Consider the following 13,370-nt stretch of genomic DNA (forward strand, 5'->3'; position numbering starts at 1 on the left):
TTAATTAAAATTTGGGAATATTTTAACATGTCCCAACATAGGTAATAGATAAGACTATACTATAGTTGAATCGCACTTAAGTTCTGAGATGTTTGAAGAAAAGAAAATACACTTGAAGATTTCAAAAACTTATTTTATTATTAAAAATTATTCATACATTAACTTTTTAACAAACAAACAGTCGAGCACATCGTATTTTGTACAATTTAATTATAAATACATTCCCTTCTCTTTAGATACCTGTTAATTAATTAACATTGAAACAGTTGTCGTACAAGTACAATCTATTCTTTTTTTATTGACGTGATATTTATTAGTTTCATTATTTGTTATAAACACTTAAAATGTTAAAATTTATCCTTCCAACAATTTTATGTATAAGTGTAGGTACATATAACATTTCAAACAATCCTTTATTTTGTATGAAGATTTATTTAAACAATTTCTACCCCTACTATGCGAAGATATAAAATTTAAAAAAAATAATTTGTTTCTAAATTTTATAAATTGGGACCCCCTCAACATTAGAAAGGTATTTATTTACTTTTTGTTCAATTTTTGGGGCCCCCAAATAACGCCCTTAAGTCCAGGTCTGGTATTTAATCTTAATACCACTTAAAAACATCAGACAGTCAAAAATGTTGCACTAGTAATAAACAAATTTAAGACATAGTAAAGCATAAAATTTATGGACTTTGAAAATGATTAATGTGACATTAAATATTAAAACAATTTATGACTTTTGTTATATAACGTTCAAATTAGTTGCTAAAAAAATTGTGTGGTACCGTTTGAATAGTTTTTATTTTAACGTCTTATGTTACAAAAAGTTTAATTTATGTGCATTTGGCTGGTAACAAAGAAGGTCCTTTTAGTTGAAACGACAAACCAAAAGACAGATAAATAAATTCATATAAAAGAAAAATAATTCTCGGTGATCAAAGGTTTAAATTTAAATGTCTTTAGTTAAAAATTAAATGTTATTTCCTATATTTTGAAAAATATATTTTCCGTACAGTTTACAACCATTCTTTCTCACAATTGGTAAATTACTAATAGTTAAAAAGTTGTTATTAATATTATAAACACGTAAATTTGAAGTTTATTAATTTGTAACTCTTTTTAATCTCATCGTCAAAACCGGGAGATATAATAATATAAAGTAATGACAATGTGTCTATAGTTTCCCTCAACAGTACTGCATTTACTCAGAGAAAGTGTTTCCCTGTACAGATAAAATAGATTTAATGGATTGATTTATTAGGTAAGGGTAGGTCTTATCCCATAGAATTTAAAAATATTGTTATACTTATCGTTACGTCAAGGATGCATTTCATATTTTTGTATGCAAGGGACATTGAAGTATCCTGATTGGACTTATTATTTTGAAAAAAGTTTTAGACAATTCTTTTAACACCCATAAGGGAAAAACCAGGTTATTTCATAATTAGAAACACCCTTAAATTTAATAACTATGTAAAAGATAAAAGTTATCTTAAGTTCAAATGCTCAAGGTTAAAGACATTTCCAATTATGAAATTTGTTGCTCTTGCCATTGCTGTGATCAAAACATCCTGTTTATTAAATGAAAATGGTATGGCCTTCAAATGATCTTTACCATCAAAAAAAAAAAAACTTGGGTGTTTCATTTCCACCAGCTAGTAATGCTGGTGGGCGGGCAGTCCCTCCGGGCTATGCCGGAAGGTAGGGCGGAAGGCCCTCTTCAGCCTGCTTTCAGGAATCATGGAAATGGGTGGATGGTGGTTCGGATGAGAAAGATGTGACGGACGAAATGAAGACAGAAGAGAGTTAACGATTATCTGTGGAATATTACTGCCTCAGCGTTTGCCTAAGTTATCCAAGGAAACCACAGAAAAACTTGGACCAAGGCAGACGGACCCGGAATCGAACCGGCATCCTCCCGAATGCTAAGCAATGGTCTAGACCTCTAGGCCATGCCGCTCGGTTTACCATCAAATGTAACGTTATGTATACGGTGATCTATTGATTGCTTCTTCATTTTCAAAAATATACCTACCTGATCTGAAACTTCTTACGAAATAATGAGACCCAATCGAGATACTTCATTGTCTGAATTACATTAAAGCTGTGGACAAATGAACACTACCTTCAGTTCTTCCTTTAATCGTTATTACGTTAATCACATAGGTTTCATTGACTTCTTATTTTAATGAATATAACGTATTTTATGATTTTTATTTCGATAGAAATAACGTTAAACGTGTACCTACTTGACGCCATCTTACTTAACACAGTTATCCTTGATGATGTGAGCAATGAACTTTTTAATTTTCAAAGGACTATTTTGTGTTTGTTAAGGGACCACATCAGTCAATTCGAACAATTGGACAGGTTATGTGGACTGCCCACGAAGCTAGCAACAGCTTCGTCGAATGTCTGAGTGGTTTTGTCCTTTTTTCATAACGCCGGCACCCCTAAATCTAGGATGCAAAGGTCATGAGCCGTGGGTGTGTAACAGTTCACGTGCGGGTGCGAAAAACTGCGATGTAGATTTTGCAAAGAATTACTGGACAATGTCCGATCAAGGATTTCTCCCCAATATTTCTCGGAGAGTCCTTGAAAATCGCAACCCTCCTTGTGACGAATTATCACAGGACTATTGTTGCAACAACTGTGCTGAATACTCTTCTTCTTGCTCATGGTTCTGCAAAAAATCTGCAAACTATTTTTGAGAAATAATATTCTATAAGAGGACAAATACTAGTCATACCCGAGTAAAAAATAACTCCCTACAAATTCTTCGGAATTGATTGTTGAGCAACCAATAGAGGAAGGGGTTCCAGAAGGTGTGGCTCATGGATAACCAGGTGACTAAGAAGTCGAGGGTTGGGGGTGCTCTTGTGCCAGTGCAAGCCACCACAACCTCTTGGATTGTCCATGGTGTTACTAAAACTATAAACCCTAAAGATATCGCGGCCATTGTCCTTGACGTTGTAGCACTCAGGCCCTTCTCCTGATAAGGAGGTTGCTGTAGAAAGAAAAACAATTAATTTTAACAGCAACTTAACAATAAGTTCATGGCATCCATATTGTCAAATTATGTCGATACCTTTAATTACAAAAGGACTATTTTGATCTACAATTTCTGGAAAATCTGTAAAAGTAGCGTGGAGTAGTCGTTTTTGGGGTTATTTAATAGAAATCCTGCCATATACACTCTGTCTTTTATAAGGCTAGATTAAAATAAATTTATTTGGCGTAAAAGCATAAAAAGCTTTCCGTGAAAGCTTTTCCTAAACTAAAAGTCATATTTCACGGTGCACATATATATTTACGTATCTTACACATTACTTTCAAAGTATGAAAGAATCCTTCCAAGAAAATTGAATTGATTCGACATCGTGTTATAAAAAGTTCTGCACCAAGAATCAAACACAAAGAATAAACTCTTAAGAAACATCATCTAATGTAGAAACTTATCGATATCTACTTGCATATTCGTGTATTAATAATACTTCTTGAAAAATATACCTAATAATAAAATAGTTCGTGCTAGTTTTGTAACAGTTCTGAACACGTAGAAACAAATAGACTTTATAGCTTAGTATCCCATTCATCTTCAGTGGAGAAAGCTCTCTAATCGGATGGTAACGTCGCACTTCAGAATAGAAAAAGTTGGCAATAAATTTTATTATCGCCATCGTAAATATCTCTATTTTATGACAGAAATGCAGTTTTCCGAAACTGTGTAACGACAAGTGCCCCGTGTTAACGGCTATAAGAAGGATAAGCCTGACGCTCTCCTTTCATTCGAAAATGCAGGAAATGTAGTGTAAATTAAATGGTTACTATACCATTTGATATCTTCATCCGAATGGAATAAATAAAGGAATGAAAGCAATTTCATTTTACTAGTTTAATACATTGGAATCATCAGAAAATAGTAGCCTTCTCTAAGGAAATTTTTCGGAAAAATGAGTTTAAAGGATAATCACAAAAGTGTACAGCAAGTTTTGAGTTATACGTATCGAATTTCCGATTTTATTGATTAAAATTTTTTGAAGTAAAACTTCTATAAAGACGACGGAGTATTACGATTTTTTCTCTCCCGAAAAAGCGTTATGGCCGCGTGGAGAGGGTAGACGGTATATCGCCGGAGAGAAAGGCTGGCGGAGACGGAGAGAGAGCAGCGGCAGATGATGATAATGCGCAGCTGCACGGAGAGTGGGGAGTCCGCTAGAGTCCCGACGGCGTGTGCTGTGCTCAGCTGTTGCTTTCTTACCTCTGCTTTCCATGTGGCTGGGCATAATTGCCTCTATTTGCGGTCTGTGTAACAACCAAATCATAATTTGCAGTAAACCTGTGAAAACGAAATGTGTGCTGGAATATATAGTAGAGGCGAAACTTCAACGTACAAGTCGAAAAACGAATGGAAACAAAATTTTTGCTTGAAGTTTTACGGTCAGGTTTTTAAGTTAGACAAGTACATTAACAATCTCCCCGTAAAACTTGAAGTAAAAATTTTGTTGCGATTCGTTTTTCCACTTGTCCGTTGAAGTTTCACTTCTACTATCTATCCCAGCAGACATTTGGTTTTTTTACTTACCACTATACATTGTTACTGCAAATGTAACTTTTAGTTTAATAATTTGCTATTTGCATTTACATTGTCGATAGCGTAGAAATGCAATAATATCGATAACGTTATTTCGCCTATCGTTCACCATTTCAAATGCCTGGTTACCTAAATTCCTGTTTCAACCACTCTTAGAAAATAGAAATTTCCACAGTCACGTAGTTTCGACGTATAGTTCAAAATGCAGTACGTGTACCATTTAAGGATAAATTTATTGAAGCGAGGTAATGCAGTTTACCAGCGCTTGGATGCACCCGAGACCTGCCTGATTATAGTTTACTTGAATTAACCTTTGCAATTTAATTCATCTGGTTTTAAGATAAGGACTTACACACATACCTATAATGTGTATGACTTCATCTTCGTACAATTTAATTTTATATGCAGTCAACCGTGTAACACGATGCTTTTTTGGGAATACGGATTATAAATAGGACACTGAATTATCTTTTAATAATACATTCTGATAATGTAACCTATAATCATATAACGGACATAAAAGGCCCTTTTTTGCCTTATAACGAGGAACAAGGGTAACATGATTACTATAATATGCCATCTAAAGAATCTAACTATAATTCTATAACAGATTGGGAAGTCAGATTATTAAGGATAAAAGAAGCAGTAGAGATATAAAACAAAAAATAGCGCAAGTTCAAGTCGCCTTTAATAAAAAGAAGTTTCACTTCTACTATGTGTCCCAGCACACATTTCGTTTTCACAGGTTTACTGCAAATTATGATTTGGTTTTAACACAGACCGCAAATAGAGGTAATGATGCTCAGCCACGTGGAGAGCAGAGGTACGAAAACAACAGCTGAGCACAGCACACGCCGCCGGGACTCCCCACTCTCCGCACGGCTGCGTATTATGTCCATCTAATACAGCCGTTGCCCTCTCTCCGCCGCCGCCAGTCAAATAGGCAAGATACAAAAAGATAGAAGCAGAAATAGGAATTAGGAGGAGTAGAAGTAGATCTATATTAGGAAACCAGATTATTCAGGATAAAAGGAGCAGTAAAACAAAGGATAGCTCAAGTTTGAGTCGCCTTTAGTAAAAAGAAGTTTCACTTCTACTATGTGTCCCAGCACAGGTTTACTGCAAATTATGATTTGGTTTTAACACAGACTGCAAATAGAGGCAATGATGCCCAGCCACGTGGAGAGCAGAGGTAAGAAAATAACAGCTGAGCACAGCACACGCCGCCGGGACTCTCCGCGCGGCTGCGTATTATATCCATCTAATGCAGCCGTTACCCTCTCTCCGCCGCCGCCAGCCAAATAGGCAAGATGGGTTGGTAGGACACCTTCTCAGGCATAAAGGACTAACAGGTCTCAGCAGAGAGGCATATTAGAAGCAGAAATAGGAGTTAGGAGGAGTAAAAGTAGACGGATTGGATTAGTTTATATATAGTCAGTGAAATACAAATGATTAACTGAGGCTAGGAAAGAGTGAAAGTGCATGTCCAACCAGTCTTATTAGAACTGACGACCGTATGATGATGATGAACATGGTTTATGATACAGTTTTTACATGATAGAGTTTATAAATCTATGTGTCTATTAATCTCATGACTGTTGGTCAAACATAATTAGCCACCATGTCCTAAATATTTCGCTAAGTCTTACCTTTTCCATTGTATGAATGGAGCTGGTGCAGTTTTCGCTGACAGTGGCAGTTTCCGGTGGATGAGTCGGGAGAGAGACATTAGTTTTCAGTCCTAATTTATTAACATGAAACGCGGATCCGTAGCAATACATAAGAATCATGGTGGTAGGAAAGTAGAACCCGCAGGCGGTCAGGATTCGGATGGAGGCACGCGAATAAAAGGGTTCGCACGCAACCATTCCCGTCGAGTTGAAATAGTAACCGCCTCGGGGAAGCACCAGGATAGAAAATAGAGTCATAGACATAATCCATGTCAAACTTATTATTGCAACGCAGCCCTGAAATTAAAAAATTACCTTTAAACCAAAACGTTCATAGGACTTTGTTGATTTTATAAGAAAAACGACTTTAATGAAAATCTTCTTTCCAATTTTACTATTGTTTTTACACCCTAGAGATATTGCCCGAATTTTTAATTTTGTTCGAGAAATATAATTCTAATTGCTTAATATTATCGTCATTTCTCTGTTTCGAATCACAAAATATATTTATTTTTAATCAAAACTTGAATTGAAAATGTGTTGACGGGCTTTTTTTTTGTTCACTTGTCCGCCTTCATAATACTTTCTGTCGCCAGTAGGGGCGTGTAGCAAGGGATGGGTCGGTTTTAATATATATTCTTACATTCGATTCAAACAATAAATAGAGAATGGAAGGCGAAAAATAAATTTTCCGGGCTGTTAGACTTAAACTTGAACGTTCCCTTAAAGCTGTACTTTTATTTTGCATAAAAATGTCAAAAGCGAAGCCAAGAACGCTTCTTAAAACTGCCAGAATGGGAGTAAAAATCTTACATCAACCGCACAGCTTTCGTAAGTCAAGGAAAACTTTTTGGATATTGAAAACACGTCGCAGTAAACAAATATGCAAACATATAAACATAATAAAATTATTGGAACCAATTTCAAAAATCGATTTTTATCCTTCCAAAAATAATAAAAAGATAATCGTACTGTAAATTAAATTTAAATCAAGCAACTGTGTATGTATACACATGAGTACATGAAATACCTACTACAGTAACCAGTAAATATAGACAGATGGCGATATACTACCGTTTGTTTGATTTTAATTAACTTCTTTACATGGGGCAACCTTCGATTGGTTATTGAGTTGTTGAAACTATCTTTGGTGTGCTAACGAGGACTATTAGGTTCAACTTATTTAAATCCAAATTAATGTCTGTAGATACATGTATATAAATTGAAGAGTAGTATTTTTAAATGGGGAAAACCCACTCCAGTGTATGTAAGTCTCTAATTTAAGGGATCACAAAGTTGAACTAAATCATAGAAGTTCAGCAAAGTGTAAATATTATCTCCTCTATCCAGTTTTAATCCCAGTTTATCCCGCTAGAGACTTGGTCAGCATACTACGGCTACATTGAATCCTTTCGTGAATAGGAACCGCCGTACCACCTCTATCCCCTATTTTCAGCAGGATTATGACATTGTATTTCAAACATTACATGCCTGCGAAGTTTGATCTCAAAACAATTCATATGGAAATCGGGATCATTAATTTTCCAGATTTTCCACTTAATTTCATATATGTAGGTTGGATATAAAATTAACGTCTAACATGTTAAAATTTAGTTCATTTAATGCAAACACTAACACTAATTAATAAACAAAATAATTGTGACTGTTCCCCGAAACGTATCATGATCCATACGACGATTACTTGAACTCTTGTATTATTTATTTACCAACCACTTTCTTATCTTTCTTTTAGTCATTGACATCTATTTGTAGTTGTTGTACAAGAGTCTATACAAAGTAAAGCAGAAGCTCACAATAAAGATATTTACTCAACTCGATTCGATCCACACGTTGGGTTTTACCGTGGAAAAGTGTAGTTCTAGCGGATACCTGTCTCCTATAAAAGATTTTTCCGTAGCGTGTTGCAACTGGGACAAGTGGGAACTCCAAATTACATCCATCGATCGTCTAAATTAAACGGCTTCCCCAGACGCCACTACTATTTACTCTAAGAAGTGAAGCTCTTGTCCGTTTCAAATCTTTGCTAACTCGTTAAACATCCTGTTTTAATTGAAACGAGTTTTTACCTTCAGGACCAAGGAATATAGCTATTAGAAATTTCTTTTCGATAATTTCCAAAGATTTAGTGAACTCGTGATTATCTTCATCTTATAATCTCGTTTCAATTCGAAGCTTTTATCAATGACTATTAAACAAATTACTATTAGGTAGATACGTAAACGTTTCATTACCTTTTTACTGGAATGCTTTTGGTAGCGATGGGGATGGAGCATGTACAAATATCGATCCACAGCCATACATATTAATATTACAGCAGATTGTTGACTTAGGGCACCTCGAAGAAGAGCCTAAATAGCAACAATATGAGTAAATACACAATTACTTTGCTGATTGATAAATTAATTATATTCGCAATAGCAAATCGTAAACTATTGTAACAGGGTGCGAAATAGTAAGTAACTTACCCCCTACTACTTACAATGTCTCCCTATAATTAATTTAACTTTCAAGATTTACGACAGGGACTTTTTGTAAGTACAACGCTGATAAAAATTCGACTAGCTGCTACTAAAGGCGAAAAAACCTAAGGGATTCCCCCATAGGCTAGCTAGGTTTCACTAACTTCAGAAGTTGTCAGTGCATGACACCGTTACGAGGTTACATAAGGAATAAAAGCCGTAAATATCTCAGAAAACGAGCATGAAAGAATGATATGAAGCAGTTGAGCAATATGGCTTCAAGTAGCTATTATATTTATTATAAAAGTTTATTATATCGATTAGCGAGAACCCCACAGGGAGTTGAACAACGGCCTTATATTTTCGTCCTTCTTTATGATGGTGATTTGAAAGAAAACTGATTCTTGCAAGGATATTACACCTATAAAAAATCCTACAATCAATAAAAATAATACGTATAAAAGTCTATGGACTGAAAATTAATAACAACGGCCAAATCTAGTGTAAAAAACTATCAATGGTAATAAAACAACGTCACCAAAGTAATTGTTATAGCATACTTCAATATGGAAGAAACTATTTCGTCTTTAAGTCGCAAGGAAAAACACAACAATAACAAACAGTAATCGTGGTTTGATATTCGATTTGCAAATAGTACAATTTATGGTTTTAAATCGTGTGTTACATATACATAAAATGGATGATAAATGATTTGATATATTATGGTGAATTATATTTTTCTTCTGCGACATTAGTCACTTAACCGCTAAGTGAAAGTGAGATATGGGAAACATCCCGGATAAACACATTACTTATCTGCAGAACTGGAAGATAGGTATACAGATATAAAAAATATCTTGCAAAATGAGATTGAAGAACTGTTTTCTTCCTTGCCGTTTTTACCCCCTGTTAGTCACCGATGTACATAGTTATTACTTTTTACTTGTCTGGAACTTGAAAAATTTCAGGGTTTAATGTCTGCTCTGATGGAAAAGCTACTGTACCGGGAATGATATTAAGATAGCGGAATTTAAACGACAAAATTGATTGTCGACGAGAAAAAAATTACTCAACACACAAAAATTTATCTCGAAACGGATAAAAACAAAAAATTGTTAACTAAAAAGTAGTGATGAACAGTCAGAACAAGACCAAGACTGTTCCAGTATGTGGTGTTGCATATTTTGATCTTGCTAGTTTAAAGATAGTACTGATACTAAATAAAAATAATAATAATAAGCTACTATAGGAAAAGACAACACTAACGTATGAAATATTAATCTAGCAAGGAGGACCTAGAGATAGCTTTAAATAAAATGGAAGCGGTACTGACAGATCAGTACTGTATGATAATAAATAAAAGTAAAACTAAAATACTGATATGCAAGGGAAGGAAAAGTAGGGAAAGAGCGAATATAAAGATAGGAGACAAAAAATTAGAAGAAGTGGCTGATTTTAGATACCTAGGAAGTCAGATAAGTGAGGATGAAAGGAGTAGTAGGGATATAAAGCAGAGGATAGCGCAGGGTCGTGTCGCCTTTAATAAAAAGAAGTCACTTCTATGCTCGCGAACGGTTAATTTAGAAATTCGAAAAAGGTTGTTAAAGGTGTATGTTTGGAGCACGGCGTTGTACGGGTGCGAAACATGGACAGTGGGAGCGGCGGAAAAGAAAAGGTTAGAAGCGTTCGAAATGTGGTGTTATAGGCGGATGATGAGGATATCGTGGGTAGAAAAGGTTAGAAATGAAGACGTATTGGAGAGAATAGAACAGAGGACTCTATGGAAGTCGATAAAAAATAGGCGAGATACGTTGGTAGGACACCTTCTTAGGCGTGAAGGTCTAGTCAGAGACATATTAGAGGCAGAAACAGGAGTTAGGAGGGGTAGAGGTAGACCTAGATTAGATTACTGTTAGCAAATAGTTAAGGATGTGGGCTGTTCTAGTTTTAGGGAAATGCGATGTTTAGCTCATGATAGGAAAGAGTGGAGGTGCGTGTCCAACCAGTGTTATAGGCGGATGATGAGGATAACGTGGGTAGAAAAGGTTAGAAATGAAGACGTATTGGAGAGAATAGAACAGAGGACTCTATGGAAGTCGATAAAAAATAGGCGAGATAGGTTGGTAGGACACCTTCTCAGGCATGAAGGTGTAGTCAGAGACATATTAGAGACAGAAACAGGAGTTAGGAGGGGTAGAGGTAGACGTAGATTAGATTACTGTTCGCAAATAGTTAAGGATGTGGGCTGTTCTAGTCAGGGCCGTCTTTAACCTATTGGAGGCCCTGGGCACATAAGCCTACCGGGGCCCCTACAGCTTTGACAGAGAATTATTTTGGTTTGTTATTTGTTTCTTTACATTCACATAAATGAATAGATAATTGTAATATGACTCTAAAGTAGTAACTCTAATATCATTCTCAGGTTGGTACTTAAAATTGTGTTTTTTGAAAAGGCACCCTTCTAGTTTTCAGATATACAAAATCGTCAACCGGTTGTTCAAACTCTTTCTCTTTGAGCATATCCCATTCTATGGACTGATCAATCTTTCTTGAAGCATTGTTCGTCTTAACTTATTTTTTATTCTTTTCCGTTTAAAGAAGGAGCATTCGTCACTATAGTTAGTTACCATCATGTTTAAAAAGATTCTCAATGCAATTTCTACATTTGGAAATGTGTCTCAAACTCGGTTTTTTATCAAAACTTTGCCAAATACAGACATTCTATTTTTAACTCTTTCTCGTTGACATCTTTATAGCAGCAAATTATTTGCAACTTTCTCTCTGGATTTGGAGTTTTCAAACGAAAAACAAAAACTCAATCGTTGTTTTAGATGCACGCTTGTGATATCACTTATGGGAAGTAAGATATTTCTACTTTAATATCTCTTCCCAACTTAGTTGGACTATCGGTGCAGTTATCAAAAAATGTCTGGCGCGAACTTCTAAGTCTTATTCTTTGAGACAAGTCCTTGTAGTCAGATTCTGTATTTTTCTCTTTGGAGAGCGATTGGAAATAATACAATTCCAGAATATATAAATGTTTGAAGAATCACAAAAAGCGATTATGCAAGTAAATATTCTAACAGCAATTATTGATTAATTTTCTTAAAATAATTATCGGCTTATGGTTGGCGAATGGATCTGACAGGAACTGTATAGGGGGCCTCCGTTGATCGTGGGGCCCTGGGCACTTGCCCAGAGTGCCCAATGGAAAAACATCGGCAAGTTCTAGTTTTAGGGAAATGCGAAGTTTAGCTCAGGATAGGAAAGAGTGGAGGTACGTGTCCAACCAGTCTTAGGACTGATGACCTTATGATGATGATGATGACACGCTACCTCAAATTAATGAGGGAAAAATTGTCGATGTTGTCACACCCACGCCACACTAACGAAGCGATTATATAAAAATAATTTAACTTAATTTGCAATTAGTTCTAGACATTGACAACTACAGACTCATACTTTATACTCAAATTTACAAATATCTTTAAATAAACTTTTCTAACTACACTGCTACTTTGTACACCCTATAGGTACATTTATTTTCCTTATTTCTGTTTAGATACAACATAAGGGTATCCAATTATCCTCGTTGTTATCCCTTTTATGTACCCTCCCGATTTGATCCTATTTATTTTAATGAACACTGACTTTATTTAAATAATAACCCGAAAAGCTGTTCTCTTTCCCATATTATCAAGCCGTCCATTCAGCAGCCCGAATCCTGTATAATTAAGATCCCCTTTAATTTACGGGCCCTACAAGCCCTAATTAGCAAATCGTGCATATTGTTTATCGCTGTTGATAGGGTCAGTTATTATTTTTAAGGCGATAATTGTGCTGCCTTTGTTTTCCTTTCACCCGGTATCAGTTACGCTTTTGATGAAATTGAATTATGCCAGAGACTAAAAGACATTCTATACAGTTTACTAAGGTCGACCTAATTCTAATTTATTTAACGAAAAAACAAAAGCACACGCTATACTGAAAGGGTCAATTAGTCGGTCGTTCGTATAATCGGTTTAGGAATTTAGTATAAAACAGGGTTAAAAAATAAATAATTTCCTTATCTCTACATGATACATGAAGACGGGCCTTGTAGGTCGAAACTTGTTAAGAATCTAATAAAAATTAAGTGAACGTTTTCAAAGTGTTTTTTTTTTACCAAAAATCATTATGATCAACTTTCATATAGTAGAGGCCAACTCTATCAATTTTCTCAAGAATAACCAATTCAGTATAATGTGTTGCCTAAGGAAAAGTATGTCAATTTATACTCTTAGTCAAAATAAAAAGAGTCTTATCATATTTTAATGCCACTAAGTTGAAAGTCCTCCAATACAACGTGAGCTACGAACCAATTAAACAAAAGCATTCTTTGGTTAATACTTTAATATTAAAAAGGAAATAAGTAAATAATGATAATTAAGGAAAAAAGCTACAGCATCGGTCGAGCGTAGAGACCTGGTCCGCCTGCATGGCAGTCAAGCGTCGATACCACTGTGCCATTACCGTTAATTAAAAAATGTGACAAATAAAGATCAGATGCTGGTCTCTGTCCGACAATTTGTCATGCAATGTGCGGCAATGTGTCAATCTTTCAAAAATTTTACGGTAGGTAAT

General features: G+C 35.3%; 1 protein-coding gene across 1 annotated transcript in view; it reads right to left on the bottom strand.

Moving 5' to 3' along the window:
- Positions 1-2,439: 2,439 nt before the first annotated feature.
- Positions 2,440-13,370, bottom strand: part of LOC108740992 (trace amine-associated receptor 1) — a 14,383-nt gene continuing 3,452 nt past the window's right edge. The window contains exons 3-6 of the mRNA XM_025979024.1: positions 8,520-8,636; positions 6,247-6,564; positions 2,753-2,989; positions 2,440-2,697 (exon numbers count right to left, since the gene is read on the bottom strand). Of these exons, the coding sequence (XP_025834809.1) occupies positions 2,440-2,697; positions 2,753-2,989; positions 6,247-6,564; positions 8,520-8,636 (930 nt within the window). The remainder of the gene's footprint in view (positions 2,698-2,752; positions 2,990-6,246; positions 6,565-8,519; positions 8,637-13,370) is intronic.

This window comes from Agrilus planipennis, unplaced genomic scaffold, assembly GCF_000699045.2.
Source record: "Agrilus planipennis isolate EAB-ADULT unplaced genomic scaffold, Apla_2.0 scaffold238, whole genome shotgun sequence".
Classification (NCBI taxonomy): Eukaryota; Metazoa; Arthropoda; class Insecta; order Coleoptera; family Buprestidae; genus Agrilus; species Agrilus planipennis.